The 14,538-nt window shown below is 45.1% G+C and overlaps 1 protein-coding gene and 1 pseudogene across 1 annotated transcript; both read right to left on the bottom strand.

The window, feature by feature from the left end:
- Positions 1-2,156: 2,156 nt before the first annotated feature.
- Positions 2,157-2,681, bottom strand: LOC127758049 (uncharacterized). The gene has a single exon (XM_052283667.1). The coding sequence runs from the start codon at positions 2,610-2,612 to the stop codon at positions 2,337-2,339; it is 276 nt and encodes a 91-aa protein (XP_052139627.1). The 5' UTR covers positions 2,613-2,681; the 3' UTR covers positions 2,157-2,336.
- Positions 2,682-10,759: 8,078 nt separating this feature from the next.
- Positions 10,760-14,538, bottom strand: LOC127756917 (probable kinase CHARK; annotated as a pseudogene).

The raw sequence follows: 14,538 nt of genomic DNA, 5'->3' as shown, positions 1-14,538 counted from the left end.
CGGTTCTATATTTCTAATAGTTGCCGGTTGCTATTTTATATGTCGGTTGGGAAACCGGCACCTATAGACGGTTTCTAACCAGCACCAATGAGTATTTGTGTACTAGTGAACTTGATTTTTTTTAAAGATGTTTAAAATCAAATGATTTTTGACAACCTTTGACAAATATAACAATTTTGACAGAATATCAATAGAACTATCACAAATTTGATAGTAGAAATTAAACATAATTTTTCCAGTAAAAGAAAACATAATTTTTACATCTTTTTACACAGCTAGCAGAAGTAGTCACAGCACTTTGACAGGCTGCTCCTTCACTGCTGAGTCGAGCCGACGGCTGCAGGATCACGTTCACCTAGGCTGCCTGCTCCCCGCGCTCTGCCTACGAAGTCATCGCCGCGACCTTCTCCTCCCCGCCGCTGGTCACATTGGTCATCGCCGAGGCTGCCTGCGGAGTCGCCGCTGTTGCCACCTGCTCCCCGCCCGCCATGTACAGGGTTCGCTACCACGGCCAACTACTCCGGCCACCTTGCTGGCTGGGTGGCTGCCGCCACCACCGCTGCTGCCGTCTCCCGGCCACTGCCACCTAGGCAGGTCGCTGTCGTCGCCTGGACCGTATGGTTCGGGAATAGGGGAAACAGCGTCAGGGCCGATTAAGGAGACAGATTTCTGCTCTCATTTTCTTCTTTTACGTATATCAGGGGTAGAAAGGTCAATCAATAAATTCCAAAATGATTATTCCTCTTTATTCTTATTATTTTGTTATCTTAACAATTCCAGTTTCCGGGCCGGGTCCACTAGCTTCCATAAAAAAAGAGTAAACACCTCCTTCATTTGAAAAAAATGGGCAAAAAACCCAAAACTCGAAAAAAAAAACACGAGCAAAACCATAATTGAACATTAAAGTAAAGTAGGAGCAAAACAAAATTGTTCCTAATAAATATAAGTCGTTTTACGTAAGCTTGCATATAAATATTCAAAAATGGATAAACAGTCCATGTCTCCATTTAGGGCTGATATAGCTAGTGTAATATTTTTTTTTGGAGGAAAGGAAAGAATTGGTTTTAGAGATGTCAAAGGAATTTCATAGGATATATAGAGAAATTCCTCTACATTTTGGAGAATTTCTAGCATAAGATCTTCAAATACTTAGGAGATTTGCAATCCAACTTATGTATCTTTCCCTCCTTTCTATCTATAAGAAATCACTCCATTTGTCGCGCAAGGGCGCAGCAAGCCCCACGCCCTAGCCGCCGTGACTGGCCGTCGCTCGTCGCGCCTGGCCACCGCTCTCCACAGGAAAACGAGCCTGCCCTGCCGTGTAGCGTCCGGGAGCGTTTGCCACAGGAAGTCACGTTGCCCTGACTCTCCACGCCTAGGAGCGCTGCCGTAGGAAGCCCCGTGGCCGCCGCCTTGCCGGAGACTCGCCGGAGTGTCGTCCCACGCTCGCCGCCGCCGCCGTGTAGGTCTAGGGTTTTGTTGTTCACTGCACACTCGATAGGCAGGAGAGGACTCAATCCCTATCTATTCACATAGGGGTAGAACGAAAAATTGATAATTCAAAGAACTTTTTTGATTTTTTCATTTGCCTTTCTGTAACACAAAAATGTGGGGTCCATCGAACGGCCGTTCAAAGTAAGGGAAAAACGACTGGTTTGTTTTGAAAAAGTGGGGGCAAAATTGCAAACCCTAAAAAAGGGCTGTCGGCCGACCCACTAGTTGCTGTGGTCAAAAAAAACTGAAATTTGAGGGAAAAAAGGGAAAAATTTAGGAAATATAGAAAATATGTTGGAAAGGTAGGATAAATATGAGGAATATATGAAGGAAATCGGGAAAATTAAGAAAATTACATGGAAAAAGTATATGGGCTGGCAAGGCCAAACCCGTGCCGACCTACAAGATGAGGTGTTGGCCCAAGAAGGAGATGCAAACAGACTGGGCAGGCACGGCCCACTGGTTGCGGATCGATATGTGCATACTACTTAGAGTAACGGAGTATATATTTGTACTTTCGGTTAAAACAGCCTGCAGATAGAAATTACGTGCATATGTTTGTGAAGTGATATCGCATAGATCATAATCTATTCTGTTAATTTTTATTACATTCGATCTTTCATAACTGATTGACCGAGTTACGTACAAGAAACGACGGAACATTTTTCGACAGAAGACACATGCAACTTTCACATATATATATGAAGTTGTACATAGTAGGGGCATACATCCACCATATGCAAGCACAAGCGCGCATGCAGCTAGCATTCGCTTATTTATCTACATGGAGCCATAGCAACAAGCTTCTAATTCAGGGGGAGAATTCGCATATAATATTTCGTTCAGCTGTTGACGCAGTTGGAGCGGCAGTAGGAGCCGCAGTAGTTCATGCACTTGTAGTAGTAGGCCTGCTTGCAGCTCGTGCATGAGGAGGACGCTGGGTCAGTGCAGGCGCCGCTGCAGCCACCCATCCCACCGGCGCACGACGAGTTGCAGTACTGGTCACACTTGCTGCAGATCATCTGCGCCGCCGCCGGCGCCGGGGAAGAAGACAGCACGACCAGCACGACGCACACGGCGGCGACGACGGCCACCTTCACAGGGGAGGCCACCATCATATGGGCTTTGTAACTTTCTTTGGATCTTGGTCAGAAGAGGAATTAAGATGTGAGATGTGATAGGGAAAATTTCAGGCAATGACGCTATTTATAGCTAGGCAACTGATGCTGAAGCTTGCTAATATATGTTCTTGTATATATCTGTGTATATCGATCACTGGATTTTGCGTGCAGGTAACATGCACCATATGCGTCGTTTATCATATCTCTGTATTGACTTCAAAGATGGAGGGTGGTATGACACAATATATTAGTTCATTCAAACTATGTGCCGTTATTCCTCTTGTGCTTGTAAGGTCAAATATAGCTTCTGATTTAGTTAAACACACACATATATAAATCACCTGAGACAACGTCATTACATAATTTTCTCCATGCAGTTTGTACGTACCAAATTAAGTAAAATGGCCCAGCAACTAGCTTAGCCAGCAGTGCAGCACAAGGATTTTAATTAATCATATCCATGATGCATGTGATATATATTCTCCTTGCAATGCAAGTCTAAATGCAATGAGTCAAGTCAACTCCGATACATTCATGTTGATCTCCATTACAATAACAGGTACGATTACAGTACGTCAAATGCAAATTGATTACTTAGCTTGCCAGGTATTTCTAATCAATAGTCAATGGTGCGAAAATAGCCCTAAAAAATCATAACCAGCCAACCAACAAATTCAACAAAAGGGGAAAATTGATGGAATAAATTCTGAAGGAGCCCATAGTAGAGATTGCATGCATGTCAGTTGCCCAGTCGGTGTGCGTGATCAACTGTTGGCTCCAAACTTCATTAATTTGAACTAGCTTAATTTGGTTGTCAGCAGGGTACGATAATAGGTTATCTTTCAATATCTCTCCATTAACGGGCTTTCAATGGTGACATGCTCCTTCGGCTTATAATTACGCCACATTCAAATTTTGAATTTTAAACATCAGTTTGGAGTTGATCTTATGTTTTCTTTCGTTGTAGTTTATTTTCTAACATTTTCTTTTAAATTGCTAAGAAACATATTATCATTAAGAATTATTTTTTATTGCTCATAAGCCTATTGAAAGCCAAAAGGTTTGTTCTAGGAAAATCTAGACACCAGGTTTACAGCGTAGGGAGGGTCAAAGCCCTCCTAAAGGAAAACAGACAGACTCCAAAACTTACTACCAGCTCTAAAAGCAGCAACACAACTAAAAGAACCAAAAGGGCTGCCAGTACAAGCAGATTTCAAACATCACAACTTCAGTAGATAGAGGATAGTGCCACAACTTAGGGAACCTCTTAACTAATCTATCACCCAATACCCAGCCTATCACTTTCAGAGTTGGCAGCAGCGGTCTTCATCTTCTCTGCCACAACCATCATCGTGCTAGCTTCTTCAGCATGCCCTAAAACCTTCCACTGCAGCAAATAAGAAGCAATCCAAAAAGGAAGCATTAGGGGGGAATACACCAATTGAGATCTGAATATCATATTGTTTCTTGTGGTCCAAAGAACCCAACAGATAGCAGCAAGCAAAGAAACCAAAGCTCTTCTATTACTACAAGCATTATGTTTTATTAGCAAGAAAAACTCTTCAAAGCTGCAGGGGACAGTATCCCAGTTCATAACATCTCTACAAATGCAGCAAGCAAAAATTGCCATTGGACAGTTAAAAGAATGTGATTGGTAGATTCAATAGTATTGCATAGCATACAAAGTTCTGAGCCATCCCAACCTTTCTTTTTCAATTGTTCACAAGATTGGATCCTATCTCTACTTGCCAACCAAAGGAAACGTTTAATTTTTATGGGACAGGGAGATTTCCAGATTAGTTGTAGCATCTCATCTTTCACCCATCTAAAAGCCATAGCTCTGTATAAAGAGTTGGTAGTAAATCTCTTACTAGCTGTCAAACCCCATTTCAAAATATCAGGAGAGTCAGTCAACTCTAGCTCTTCTAGGATTGTCCTAACCTGCTGCCATTGGTCAAGTTCCAGAGGGCCAAAAGTTCTCCTAAAAGATAAACCACCTATACCTATCTGTTTCAGCTCAGAATTGTGATTGATTGTTGGTTGCATATCTCAAAAATCTCATGAAAACTTGTTTTCAGAGGGCAAGACCCATACCAAACATCTAGCCAGAACCAAATATGGGAACCATCACCAATCTTCTATTCAATTCAGAACCAAGCATCATCCATTTTCTTGTATTAAGAATCCCAGACCAAAACTGAGAAGCACCTTCAGTAGAGCACTGAAAGACTCCCCCAGAACACAAGTATTTCTTTCTTAATAGCTCAAAACAGAGACTACCATCAGGAGATTCAACCTTAACCAACCATTTAGCCAACAAAGCAATGTTAAACATTCTAGTTTCAGTAAGACCCAACCCTACAAACTCTTTTGGGAAGATCAAATTTGCCCATTTTATCATATGGTATTTTCTCCCTTGTTTGTTACCAGCCCAGTAGTATCTACCTCGAATTGAATTAAATTTCTGATGAATCCCTTCATACAGCTGATAGAACCCCATATCATACGAGGGAATCGATGAGAGACAGGCATTGATATGTACAGCTCTCCCTGCATGAGAGACAGAACAACCAGACCAATTTCCTAACCTCTTTTCCATTTTTTGGGCTAAACAATAATGATGATATTATAAGCCAGTAAGGTTTATAATATCAACATAAGCGAAACAACAATGATGATTAATCCAACCTAAAGAAGTCAATGGTCAGCACACAGCAGGATATTCTTACCCTGAATTATATATTATCACAAATTATCAGACGTAATAAGCTGCACGTACGCACGATAATGAACAACATGCGTATGCAGACCTAGAGAAAAATTACTCTATATTATCTCAAGATCGATCGATGGACCAATTCTAGTCAATACGTTTACCAGGACCAATATTTTACTGATAGTTATCTCATCAATTAAACTATGTAATAAAGCTCACACAAATATGTTTACGTACTCCGCCGAAATTTAGCTTTGTTCCTAATTAATTTGCGCCCTATCTGGAATATGCAAAATATCACATTATGGTTTCAAAGGAATTTTATACATCAATAGTTCAATTCCCAGATGGAAGGGTACGTAGAGGCCATTAAGAGCTTGTGGGGAAAAGAAAAGGGTGAATAGCTAATACGGTCTCTGAAGTTTTATTTCGGACTTAGTTTAGTACTTGAGGTTTTAAATTGTTTAATCCTCCAAATTAATCATTTGGGTTAATATAGTACTTGGACCAAAAAAAGTGTCATGTGAGCATGCCAAATCATCCTCACATGCAACGGTATGAATAAAATGACCATTCTACCCTTATGTACCAATAGAAAAGAAAGAAAAATAAGCAGATAGTTGTTTCACACATGTATGATCGTTATAGAATTGTCACTTGCGATTGCTGTAGCCCAGTACTGATCGTATAAATTCCTTTGTCACTTACGATTTATGTTTGTATCTTTTCTTTCTTTTCTATATGATATGATATATAAGGGTAGAATGCTAATTTTATTCATACCGCTGCATGCGAGGATGACTTGGCATGCTCACGTGGCATTTGTTTTTAGGTCCAAAGACTATATTAACCCAAATAATTAATTTGGAGGACTTGTTTGGATGATTTGAAACATCGAGAATTAAACTGAGCCCGAAGCAAAACTCACCCGAAAGAAAAGGATCTCTTCCGTAACTTCATTTTTCTGTGCCGTGTCTTTCCGGACGGCTTCGGTAACTACTTGCTGTTTTTAGCTAGTACAATTATTATGCCTGCCTTGCAACGTTTACCGTTCCATAATCGCAAAATTTAATTAGTGTGCGCGCGCACGATTTGGCGTTAACCAACAACACGTCGGTGAGCCGTTTGATTGTCATAAACCACATGATTATTGCATGTATGGACGTGGACGTGGGTGCAGATAGAGCCTGCAATCAGATAAGTACACATGTGGAGATACCGCGCACCAAACAAACTTATGGAATGTTTGGTACATCTATATACTAATATAAAAAGTACGAGTTCATCCACAATCCTGCAATCCTACAATCCTGGATCCAACCCACCCAGCCACCTGGACCCACTCCTTATCACGTCTCCACAAACCGAACCCACGTCGTCCGGGAGAAAGAAAAAGAAAAAAAAAACGAGAAAACCCACAAACCACCGCTTTCTCGGCCGCTTCCCTCCGCCTGCGCCGCCCTCCTCACGCCGTGCGCCTCTTCCCTCCGCCTCCCCACGCCACTCGTCGGCGCTACCCTCCCCGCTCCCGCTCGCTCCGCCGCTTCCCTCCACCTGCGCCGCCGCCACCGCTGCCTCCGACGCCGACTCCGACTTCGACGCTGCCTCGGTTGCTGCGCAAGGGGGAAGCTGTAGTGGCGGCTTAACGAGCGAGACCTCCTCCCACCCCGCCTCCACCGCATCGCCGCCGTTGCGCAGCTCCTGCTCGCCCGCATCACCTCCTTCTTCAATCCGAGCCGCTCCTAACCCTAGCCAAACCGAGCTGCATCCCTCGAAACCGAGCCACTCCGCTCGCGCGCGGCTGCGAACCTAACAAGGGAAAGTTTTAACAGAGGAAACTTGGTGGAATCTGGATTAAGCTCTACTGTTGGTTAAAAAAAAAGCATGCTTCTCATATGTCACCACTGTTTGCACCTATTCCAAAAAACCACCCTCTTCCAGCATTTTGACTTTCAACAATTAGAAACGGACACTAGGTAATGGTGAGCAGCGACTCCCTTGTCATATCCAATTAGATTTGATAAGACCTAAACTGTAGTAAAAAAAAATGTACCACATGCTTTCTCATATGTCATCAATGTTTCCACCTATTCAGACAACCTCCCTCATTCAGCATTTTGGTTTTCAACTAGTATCAAACACTAATGAAGCAATCGCCACTAGGTAATGGGGGCACTACCTTGTCAGATCCAACTAGAATTGACAAGGCCATCATTACTACAAGGCATTCAGCTTAGCCGTGAATTATGTTGGCGGCTACGACGGTAGTGCAACTAAACTTCTAAATTGTTTTGATCTTTCTTTGTTTTGCTAACTCCATACTCAAGAGTAGAAGATCAAAGGAATGTTTCTCTCAAATTACATGAAACGTTCGACAACCTCCGACGATATCGCCTCATGCTCAATCCAGAGAAGTGCACGTTTGGAGTACCATCGGGTAAGCTGCTCGGTTTCCTCGTCTTTGGCAGAAGAATATAAGCAAATCCCGAGAAGATCAAGGCAATCGAGAACTTGAAGTCGCCTACAAGACTCAAGGAAGTACAGAAGTTAACCGGATGCATGGCGGCACTAAGCAGGTTCGTCGCTAGGATGGGAGAGCGAGGACAACCTTTCTTCGCTCTGCTAAAGAAGCAAGACAAATTTGTATGGACACAGGAAGCCAAAGAGGCATTCATTGTACTCAAGCGCTACCTATCAAATCCCCCTGTACTTGTTGCCCCCCCAACCTAATGAAGAATTATTTCTCTATATTGCCGCCACGCCATATTCCGTTAGCATTGTCATTGTTGTCGAGAGAGAGAAGGTGCAACGACCAATCGACTACATTAGCGACGCTCTCCATGACGCAAAGATAAGATATCCACAGATCCAAAAACTGCTCTACGCGGTAATCATGACATCAAGAAAGCTACGCCACTACTTCCAAGCCCACAGGGTCACAGTTGTATCCTCCTTCCCTCTCGGTGAAGTAGTGAGAAACAAAGACGTTGTCGGCCGCATTGCGAAATGGGTAGTCGAGCTAAGCCAATTTGATGTCCGCTTTGTGCCACGAACAGCCATCAAGTCCCAGGTACTTGCCGACTTCGTAGCCGATTGGACTATGCCTGATAACAGGTCAGACAACCAAATCGACAATGAAAGGTGGACAATGGCGTTCGACGGCGCACTCAACAGCCAAGGAGTAGGGGCAGGATTCATCTTGACATCACCTTCGGGAGATCTATTCAAGCATGCAATTCACCTCAACTTCAGGGCGACCAATAACACAACCGAGTACGAAGGACTACTCGCCGGGATAAGAGCTGCAGCTGCACTCGGAGTTAGGCGACTATTTGTGAAAGGGGATTCTGAACTAGTCGCGAACCAGGTAAATAAAGATTACAAGTGCTCTAGCCCCGAGTTATCCAAGTATCTCGCAGAAGTCAGGAAGCTGGAAAGAAGGTTCGATGGGATCGAGGTCCGACATGTATACCGCAAAGACAACATCGAACCGGATGATCTAGCACGGCGTGCGTCCAGACGAGAGCCACTTGAACCTGGCACCTTTCTGGACGTCCTGACCAGGCTATCAGTGAAAGAGGCAAGCGGCGAAGATAGCCCGGTCACCCCCAACATCAGCTCGGGGGCTACAGAGGCAGAGCGCGCCGTTGCCGATATCGAGAGCACAGACGACTGGCGCACCCCACTCATTAAATTCATAGGCAGCGAAGAGTTGCCCGAGGATGACACAGAAGCCAAGAAAATATCCCGTAAAGCAAAAGTCTACTGTATGATCGGCAACGATCTATATAAGAAGGCACCAAACGGGGTACTCCTAAAATGCGTCTTGTCCGACAACGGCAGACACCTCCTCCTTAACATACATGAAGGGATCCGTGGGTCACATGCCGCCGGTCGGACATTAGTCGGAAAAGCATTTTGACAAGGGTTCTTCTGGCCAACCGCCCTCAAAGACACCTGCGACATGGTTCAGCGGTGTGAAGGCTATCAATTCCACAGTAAACACACAAGGCTACCAGCGCAAGCACTCCAGACTATCCCTCTCACTTGGACGTTCTTGTGCTGGGGGCTAGATATACTCGGGCCATTCCCACGAGGACAGGGCGGCTACAGGTTCCTATTCATGGCGATCGACAAATTCACTAAGTGGATTGAAGCGACACCCACGGGGGAAATCAAGGCCGACAACGCCATCAAATTCATCAAAGGGATATTCTGCAGATTCGGATTGCCCCACCGTATCATAACGGACAACGGCTCCCAGTTCATCAGTGCCGATTTCTAGGAATACTGCATCAGGCTGGGAGTCAAGATCTGCTTCGCCGACGATGAGGAGGAATTTTGAACGGAGGGTAATTTGGTCAAATTTATGGTTGTAATGGTGTGGAATCAATGGTGCGTTGATGGCGATGGCATTTCTGGAAGAAAAAGACTTGTACGATGACATTTTATGGATTTTCTCTAATTTAAAATTTTAAGTAATACTCTCTCCGTCCCAAAATATAAGCATTGTTGGACTTTGACAATGTCTTCAAGATGCTATATTGACCAATAATATCTATAAAAGTAAGATGTTTTAAATAAAAAAAGTTACACATTATGATAATTTGCTTAATAACAAATCTAGTAACATCAAATTTACATGATTGATCTGTTTTTGTTCGTTTGCTATTAATAGTCAAAATTTAAAAGTTTGACTTGCCACTATTCTAAGAATGCTTATATTGGGATGGATGGAGTATTTTAGGATGTATGTGAGGTGATATTTATAAGTGGACGTGCCGATTGGATGGGCTAGGCTGCGTTATTCTAGAGTACAGATTGTTAAAAATTGTAAAGTAAAATTACTTGAATCACGTCGTTTTAAATTTATGAGAAGAAAAATGCTGCAACAATAGATGTTGGCTTTCGCCCAGGGATCAAACTGCCGGGGAGCAACGAACTACCTTCGGCGTAAACTCACGCGAGCACACAACACACGCGATGGCTCAGATGAACACAGGGAACACAAGCAAGCTTTGCGGCAACAAATGCCCTTTTCTCTGTTTATCTGTGACTCACACACTTAACTGAAAATGGATCAGAGCACGGCTTAAATAGCCTTACATGCACGAACTGTTGCCGGTCTTCATGCGCACGCACGCACTACCTGAATACATGAGCCACTAACTCCATGTATTACGAGACCCACTCGTCCAACTAACCATGCATGCAACTAACTATCTGCTAACTTGCCGCACTCAACTAACTACACAAGCTAATTACTCGGTCAACTAATCACCAAGTACATGGCTGTGACAGAGCTAATCTCCTATATGCATGCATCATATATGCAATACTCCACTACGTGCATGACACACATACACGACTAACTACTGCAGATATTTAAAATATGTAAGTCAGGATTAATGCTAACAATAGAGCTGGTTCATATGAAACTATCATTTATACTACATGTGTAGATGGATAATAGATAGATAGATAGCACAAAACTATGAACAAAATAGATGTGTGCCTATCAGCAATCTTGTTGACAAAACAATCTAAACAGGCGCATGTAAACATAACTAATATTGCTATTCAAAAGAGAGAATTCGTTATCCTTCAGCAAGTAGATAAACTGAATCCTTGGAAGTAAAATACGTACTTCGGGTGGCAGTATGCACAGAATGATCCTCAACTGGCAGGTCGGCATAAGCTTGTTCTTGCATGGACCGGATGTGCCCTGTATCATGTGCTGCGGGAGGTACCGGCAACTCTGCGTCTGCAGATCGCAGAACATCCATAGCTTGCACGATAGACGATCGCTGGATCGGGTCTTGATGTGAACAGCAGAGACCCATGACGATCACACGCTCCATTTGCTGCTGATTGAACTCGCCGTTCAGCCTCTGATCTACTGCGTCAAGAATCTTGCCCTGGTCATACAAATCACGCACCCAGGCTAGCAGTGATGAAGCTCCATTTGGCAGCTGCCTCGATGCCGGCCGCTTGCCACAAGCTATCTCTAAGAGGACAATACCGAAGCTGTACACATCCAATTCGGTGCGAGGCTAGCGGTTGTTGATGAATTCTGGGTCAATGTATCCAGGGGTCCCTGCGACAACTTGTGTTGTTTGTGGCTCTCCCCCATGCTCAACAAGCCTTGCTAACCCGAAGTCACCAAGCTTAGCATTGTGTGACACATCAAGCATTACATTTGCAGGCTTGATGTCTCCATGCACAATGCATTTCTCGCAGTCATGGTGGAGGTAGAGCAAAGCAGAGCCCAGATCAAGTACAATCTTGTACCTAGCAGAGCCAATTTCGACACGAGTAAAGAAATTGCCAGTTGAATTAAACAGGTTAGCAAATTTAATTTGGTACCTTTGTTGCCAAGTTAAAATTTTCTCAGGGTCGTAGAGATGCTTGTCAAGGCTTCCTTGAGCCATAAGTTCATAAATGAGAAGGAGCTGTTTCTTGCTGTCGCTCCAGCCCACAAGCTTGACAATGTTTCTGTGCCTCAGTTGCGTCATGACTTTCACCTCTGCCTTGAACTCCCTCAACCCTTGCGCCGATTGTTCTTGACAAGATTGCCTTCTGGACAACACCTTGATGGCCACATGAAGGTCCTGGTCCCTCAAGTAGCCTTTGTACACAGGGCCAAACCCTCCTTGCCCAAGCTTGTTCTCATCTGCGAAATTGCCCGTTGCGGCTACCAGATCTTGTAGTTGGAATCGACTAGGCCCCATTATTCCCAAAAGTTCCAGCTCTTCTTGTTGAACTCTCCTCCTATGGTCACTGCACCGGCGCCATATAATACTGCCAAGGAGTACAAGCATGATAACTGGAAGTAAGACAATTTTTCCAGGGGCTTACTGTTGTTTTGTGTGACTTGTTTGCTGGCAGGTGAGGCTTGTCTGTTCTGTTTTGTATCCCTGCAGTTTCTTGCTGATACTTGCTTGACTGAGCGGTATCACCATTTGACATCCAATTTACCAATGCTTTCTCATCTACAATTAGATTGCAGTGGACCATAACTTGCTTTCCATTCATCGGAACATACAGACAGCCGGGATCTCACTTGATTTATGTGAAGATCAGTGCTTGAGCTGCCGCCCAGAACTGTCACTATTCCCTGTCATCTTTCTGAGATCAACCCTGATCGTGTCACTACTCTGCACACCGCGTTTAGTCCATGTACCATGGAGCGTATCAATTAACAACCTTCCACGAGAGAACCCAAAATTCTTCAGCATCATGTTATTGTCACCCTCCCCTCCCATGCTCAAAGGTTGATTGTTGTATGGCTGATCAAAAGCACCAATGACAAGAATGAAGAGTAAAAATCCGAGAAGGATAATGCTCCATACCTTCTTGTTGAAGCAGTGAAATCGAGAAGATAAACAGCGAATGCTAGCGCTAGTTAATTTCATAACCTTTGTAATGAACTTGGACATCCTCCCCAGCTTCCTCTCAGTCTCTTTCAGTTTGTCTTGCGCCTCCAATGGAAGGTTGAGCTCTTGCTCCTCCTGGAGAACATTCTGAGCTGGATCACGATGGTTCAGCAGACGCGAGATCTCCAACAGACTGGGGCTTTTGATCGTGTCGAAAAACAGAGCATCTTCCTTCAGATCTCTTTCCATATCTGAAATCCTCTCTGTGGCCGCGAATTCATCCTTTGCTGGCATCTGCATGTCAGTCGCCTTGTAACCATCTTCGACTTTGGCAATCCATTTGTCAGTAAAATGAAAGATGTATCCAACAAGTAAAGAAATCACGAGGGTTCCGTACGATGATGCTACTGCCAGCCATGGCCAAGGTGGCCCTTGCTGTTAGGAAACGATAGGCGAACAAACGATAAACAACAATAGATCAATCACAAAAGACACGAGATTTAACGTGGAAAACCCTCCCAAAACAGGAGAGAAAAAAACCACGGGCGCCAGCCAGCAAAATATCTTCACTATATCTGAGGTGAGGTTTCATCGCCGTACGGCGGCTTACAAGAGGTATATATATAGTGGAACACTAAAAGGGATGATGATCTGTACGGCAGAAGCTGGCCTTTATTAACTGCAAATGAATTTGGATCACAACTCAACACTTGTGTGAACCTGCAATGCATCTCGTGCTTCCTTAATGGATCACCGAAGTCGAGCGTGCTGACATGACACATGCCACTGGCTGATTCATTCGAAGAACCATACATACGAATCATGCTCTCACCGGTAGTGTCGTATATGTTCACCGTCATGGGCTCTTTGCCTGCAAGCTTTTCAAGCAACTTATCAACATGTCCTTCTATGTCAAAGACACCACCCAAGTATCCTATAGAAGACTGTATACGATCATGAACCGTCGCATTCAGGGGAAGCTCAGACTTGTACACTGCGTACGTCAGGACAACTCCGATGCGTTTATTGAGCAGCTGGAAAGGAGCAGTTAGAACAACCTTGCCTGATTCTCTCGCTCGCAGTAGATTTCCACGGTCCTCTGCCCCCGAGAGCATGTCGATGGAGACGACGTGCTTGTATGCGTCCTGCGCGAAGATGACCGGGGCGTACGTACTCCTCCGCCCGCGGCCGTTTGGAGGAGAAGTTCATCTCTCTGATGCTCCAGGCTAGCTTGCTGCCGCTCGAACAGCTCCCGCGCGCTCGGAGTGCGTCACCCGAGCGGCGTACGCCAGCCCGCTCGTCAGCGGACGCTCGAACGCGGTGCGCTCCACGTACCGCGCGAATGTGGGGTCTGGTCGATGGCGGACGGGGTCTTGGAGTGGTGGAAGGTGGAGACAAGGATGGCGAGCGCCTGGAGGTGGTTCATGCTCACCTTCACCTGGTCCTGGAGGATCCGGGCGCGCTCGTCGCACATGACGGCGAGCGTCCCGTGGCGCGCCTCGGTGGCCTGGGACCTCATGAACGAGAGGATCCACAAGGAGAAGAGCGAGCAGCTGAACACCCAGAGCAGTAGCGCCATCCAGTGGCAGGCGCTGCCGGTGAACCGACAGCTTCAACGGTAGCAGCAGCAGCCACAACCAGGCAAGCCAGGCAGCCGTGCTGTTCTCCTCCTCCAACCCCGCCCCAGTCATCTCCTCGGGGCTCCCCGCAGAGCAGAATCGCGCTCGATCCGCTGATGCCTTGGCTCGGCTGCGGCAGCCGTCCTTAGCGCTCTGCGTCCACGACATGGGGGTGTCGTCCGCGCGATCAACGATTCGGTTGAGAGACAACA

This window comes from Oryza glaberrima, chromosome 12 (genome assembly GCF_000147395.1).
Source record: "Oryza glaberrima chromosome 12, OglaRS2, whole genome shotgun sequence".
In the NCBI taxonomy this organism is placed as follows: Eukaryota; Viridiplantae; Streptophyta; class Magnoliopsida; order Poales; family Poaceae; genus Oryza; species Oryza glaberrima.
This window is presented reverse-complemented; position numbering and strand designations above follow the sequence as displayed.

Excerpts from the sequence above, each read along its gene's own strand:
- LOC127758049 (XM_052283667.1), bottom strand. The coding sequence starts at position 2,612 with ATGATGGTGGCCTCCCCTGTGAAGGTGGCCGTCGTCGCCGCCGTGTGC.